The sequence below is a fragment of the Eleutherodactylus coqui genome, chromosome 10, assembly GCF_035609145.1.
Source record: "Eleutherodactylus coqui strain aEleCoq1 chromosome 10, aEleCoq1.hap1, whole genome shotgun sequence".
Taxonomy (NCBI): Eukaryota; Metazoa; Chordata; class Amphibia; order Anura; family Eleutherodactylidae; genus Eleutherodactylus; species Eleutherodactylus coqui.
In genome coordinates this window covers 7,181,734-7,186,721 of record NC_089846.1, presented here as the reverse complement: position 1 = coordinate 7,186,721, position 4,988 = coordinate 7,181,734, and the positions used below count along the sequence as shown (strand labels likewise).

Here is a 4,988-nt window from a genome sequence, read left to right as displayed (position 1 = left end):
TCTGTATGGAGAGTCTGACAAATCGCTCCTGTGTGAATGCGGCCCAAGAAGTCATACAACATTTTCAGTCTCCAGCTGTGAACAAGAATGCTTGTCATTAGGGGAGGAAGAGGAGGGCGAAACGGTAAAGAAAGGAATAGATTAGCTATACAACAACGGCTTTCTAAGCTTTTTTTAAAAAAAAACCAAAAGACATAAAACCAGGAAATCCCTCTCAGCAGTACAAATAATTGCAATGAAGCAGATAAATAATAATTAGAGATGTAGGACACAGTTTTATGAGCTTTAATATCATTCATTAGACCTGAAATAAAAGCCAATGTCAGCAACCGCTGGTTGTGTCACACTGCCCACAGCCAAAATGATATTAACCGGCAGCGGGCGGAGGATTGCGTCATTCAGCACCCGTGTAGCGGGGGCGGAGTTCTGCAGTAGTACTGCACAGGAGGGCGCCCACGGCAGCCGGTATATAACCATATAGTGTTAGATTCCCTTTAAGCCGCTTTCACACGGGCGACAAAACCCTGCAATGTTCTTGCGATGCGCCAGCGCTACAAATCACATGTCTGTGAAGCCCGTGCTTTCCAACGGGTTCCTTCACATCAGCCATGTTTTGTAGGCTGCTACATTGCGAGGGAAAAAAATGCGGCTTGCTCCATACAGCCACGCTTTTCTAGGTTTCCCTATGGGAGCTTCCTTTGTGTTGCAGTTTTCGTGTGGTGCAATGCAACTTTTACAGTAGGAAATCCTACTCCTTCCCCCCGATATAACCGCTAGCTACATAAAAAAATAAAATACATTAGCTAACAGGCGCAGTCCGCTCAACCGCACTTCTCTTCCACAGGCCCCCTGACACACTTGCTTGTAGTCTTCAGCCAGTGCTTCTTGGTCAGGGATTCAAAGACTCCACCTCCAGGAAGCGCTAGCTCCAAATGGTTCTTTAGCGCCGTGGCTCAGCCAATCACTGCAGCACTTGATGAACCAATCACTGCAGCGCTCAAACCAATCATAGCCAGCGCTTACTGGAGGCGGGGTTTGAACCCCAGGAAGCACTGGCTGAAGACTAGAAACAAGTGCCGGTGGCAGAGGAGACGTGAGGCGGAGCAGACAGCGCCTGTTAGGTAATGTATTGTGTTTTGTTTTTTTAATGAATCCAGGGCTTATTTTCAGGGTAGGGTTTATATTTCAAGCCCCTCCCCCCCACCTCCCCAAAAATCCTGGCAAAAGAGCGCAACAACGTTGCAGTAATCGCTAGTCGCCCATGTGAAAGAGGCCTTATTGCAATAAAGTAAACCCCTTACTACATTGTAGGTATACATTCAGTCCCTATGCGGCCTTGGTTTCACAGTTACCTCCATAATATCACTAAGGCTCAAGATAAACATACCTTAACTAGTGTACATATATACATAGCACAATACAGACTGTGGAGGAGACATCTGCCCATCATTCAGCTTGAGGTCCTTTGATTGTCAAAAAGCACAAAATATGCCCCTCCCCCAATGATGCTCAGATCCTTAACCCCTCGGTGACAAGCCTATTTTAATGTCTTAAGGACCAAGAAATATTTGTCGCATTGCAAGCACCATAACTCATTGATATAGCCGTATAAGTGCTTTTTATAATTTTATTTGGGATAAGTTGTATATTTTAATGCCCGCCCTCCAGGGTCCATATAATAGAAAAATGTCCAGACATTGGGCCGTTGTTTGGAGGTGCTGTTTTAAACAGTGTTCACAATGCTTTTTAATTTAAAGTTTGTTAACTTTTTGACACTATTTTTTAGTCCTTCAAGGGGACTTGATGCAATTGTTCGATCAGTAGGATAAGTACACTGCATTACTTATGTAGTGCATTCTACTAAGCCTCTGCCGGAGTCTAATAAGCAGAGTTACATGGCAGACATGGAGGCTTTAGTCAGGCTTCCAGCTGCTATGGGAACCCATTGGTACCTTGTGATCGCACTGCGGGGTGCCGATGGGTGACAGAAAGAGCCCCTCCCCCTGTCATCTGCCTATTGGTTGTAGTATGTAAAGAGTAAACTACCAGGATCTGAGGTTTCTCTGTTCCGGGCTGTTAGAGCAGGAGCCCGGCTTTCAGTAAGAAAGTTTAAAGCCCATTAAGGTCGTCAGTAAAGGGCGTATTGGCTGACACTAAGGGGTTAATAATTATCGCCTTGACTATGGCTATCTTGAGCTGAATAAGTGTAAGTGACTAACAGTAGCCCTATATAACTGCCCCTATAAAACACAAATAGAAATATAAAAGAAGAGGAGAATTTTAAGACCGGACTGGTATTACTTCTTGGAGAAAAGAAAGTGATGGATTGAAATGGGATCAAGTATGTATTGTGAACTAAAGGGGTTGTGCGGTTGTAAACTATCATTGTCCAGGCTTGGTTTTGCACATCAAGTACCCATTGAAATGAATGTTGCCTGTATTACGAAGGCTGGCCACTGCGGAAAGAATGGAGCTGTCTGCTTCCTGCAGAAATTAGCTCAGTGTACAGGTGCATCAGGCCAGAGTACAGCTGATCTGCTGAAGTCCCTGGCTGTAGCCCCCCGCTGATTTACTATTGGGGACCTATCCGGAGGATTGGCAACAAAAGTTTACAACTGGTCAACACCTTTAATGAGTGAACCAATACATGGGCAGTTCAATCGGCCTTCACCTATTAGTAGCCGTATGGCATAAAAAGTGATATACAATTTATATAACTAACACAAAAAAAGAGTGAAGAGTAGAAATTGCAAGCAGGCATTTCAGCAGTTGCCATTGACAGCACCATATATTGGTTTACCTGTATATGTACATTAAGTAGTATAGTGGCTTGATACCGCATAACTTATCTTTTTCAGTGGAATGGTAGAAAACGCGTGACCATTTGGAAGGGAGGGGACGAAAAGACAAAAAATAAACAAAGAAAAAAAAACTTGCTTCCGTCATAATAACACGAATCATCGGGGATCTTCCATGTAGGCGAGGTATAGATACATTTATATAGACATCCAATTCATTGTCACTTCATGCCTGAGCGTTAGCAACCATATATGAAGAGGTCAGAAACCCCATTAGCTGTATAATCCTCTCCGTTGAGCACTGACAAGACTTGGCCCATCCAGCGTGGTCCCATTTCATATTGTTTCCTGTTTACTGGACCTGAAGGTGCCGAACAGGAGAATGAGAGCCACAAGAAGGATAACCACGAAGAGGAAGATGAGGGCAGCCCAGGAGCTAAAGGTGGTTGCTTTGAGGATGGAAGCTTGTTCTGCAGGTATCATGTTGGTGAGGTTCAGCATGTATCCAAGGGCCCAGCCAATGGAGGTATCAGCAGCCTAGTGGGAAAAAAAAACATAAAAAGATCGTGTCAGTGTATGAATATCACATATTAAAAGGGGAACCTCATCAGGATGCATTTAGGGAGAGGCAAAATGCCCCCAACAGTAGGCTTAAAGAGACTCTAACCCATCTTTTCTGCACCCCTTTCGGAGGGCAGCACTAGGTAGTGACAGGCTCACTGATTGCAGGGATATGTCTGCTGGGTGGATCTGTGTAGGTTTGGAGAAACTTTTATCAGTAGCAGCGTAGAGGACTACTTCAAGTAGTCCTGGATATTCATAAACAGCAGGCAGCTCCACCCATCCAGCCATCAAGCTGCTGATTATGTATAGTAATAAGCAGAAAGCTTCCAATTGTAGTGGCCCAGTGGTTCCTACAGAACACGCACAGCACACTTGTCCTGTCACACCTGTCTGCGTGCAGGTTATGGATGCAGAAGGTGACGTCTGTGGGAGAGACCCTGTGTCGCCCCTTCTTCCTTAAGCCTAGAGCTTAACACTTATGTCAGCTGGTTTCTTATTGGCTGGCAGTCAGGTTTAATTTCACTGGTGCAGAGACCCAAGGGTGGGAAACAAACATACAAGTCCCTATGCAAGAGTGGGAGGAGTCCAGTAAGTGCGGGTAGGAAAGAGAGGTGATAAAAGAGAGTGACAGTGAACAGTTAGACAGACTCAGCCAGGTGTGAGAGAGGAGAGGTTGCAGTTCAGTTGTCGGAGAGGAGGAGTCAGTTACAGCACGTTTATCACCCAAGGTAGAGTGAGGTGAAAACCCACTCCCTTGGCATGCCACAGCGGAGGAAAAGAAGAACCTTTCTGAGGTCCATCTTCTATAAACAGTGAGTTATAGCTACCCGGTGAAGTCAAAGCCAGGATTAGTGTTACAGCCACTTGTCCCCCTGCTTCATCAATCCTTCACTAAAATCTAAACCAATTCTTCAGCTAAATCTACTAGTGGGGAAATTGTCTAGCTTTATCTTCAGGAAAGGAAGTGAGAGAGCGTTGAAGTCAGAGTTCCACCATCACTCCTGGGCTTTACACAGCAACAACAGTCGTTCAGAGAGTGGAGGCGAAGTGCACCGTTGATCTCTTCTGACAGACTTGCTAAAAACCAAGCAACTCTGACAAGAGACTCATATCTTGCTCAGTGCCCCGTCAGTGGCTGCGTACACAGGGAGACAGTCACCCGAAAGCGCTGGTCTCAGGGATTAGTCACCGTAGAAGGAACCTTTAGCTCACAGACATGAAACCGCTTCTTGCTCGGTGTAAGTAGGAGTTGTACAATCTCTGAATGACTCCCGGGGAATGGAGGCGACCGGAAGAGATCTCTTGCTGCTCCGCCCCCATTATCTGGCAGACTATGGTTCCTGTGTATAAGTACAGAAGCAATAGTTGGCCCATGGAAAAATAACTTAATAGTGACCCCTGAAGAATCCATAATGGCAGCATAAGAGTTCCAGACAGCTGACAACTAATCTAGCAGATTTCAACGCCTACAGAAGTTGTCACTCCACATTTGCGGTACAGCCATCTGCAGCGGTGGCCATATAGGTGGTCATCCGGTAGGTCAATAATCAAGATATTAGTGACTTCAGCTTTCTGCAATGCTGGAGGCAAGCCATGTTGTGAGAAAGGAAGAACTCCCTGCAGCAG

General features: G+C 45.5%; 1 protein-coding gene across 1 annotated transcript in view; it reads right to left on the bottom strand.

Moving 5' to 3' along the window:
* Positions 1-269: 269 nt before the first annotated feature.
* ENTPD2 (ectonucleoside triphosphate diphosphohydrolase 2) overlaps positions 270-4,988 on the bottom strand; it is a 69,767-nt gene continuing 65,048 nt past the window's right edge. The window contains exon 9 of the mRNA XM_066580131.1: positions 270-3,335. Within this exon, the coding sequence (XP_066436228.1) occupies positions 3,135-3,335 (201 nt within the window). The 3' untranslated portion in view covers positions 270-3,134. The remainder of the gene's footprint in view (positions 3,336-4,988) is intronic.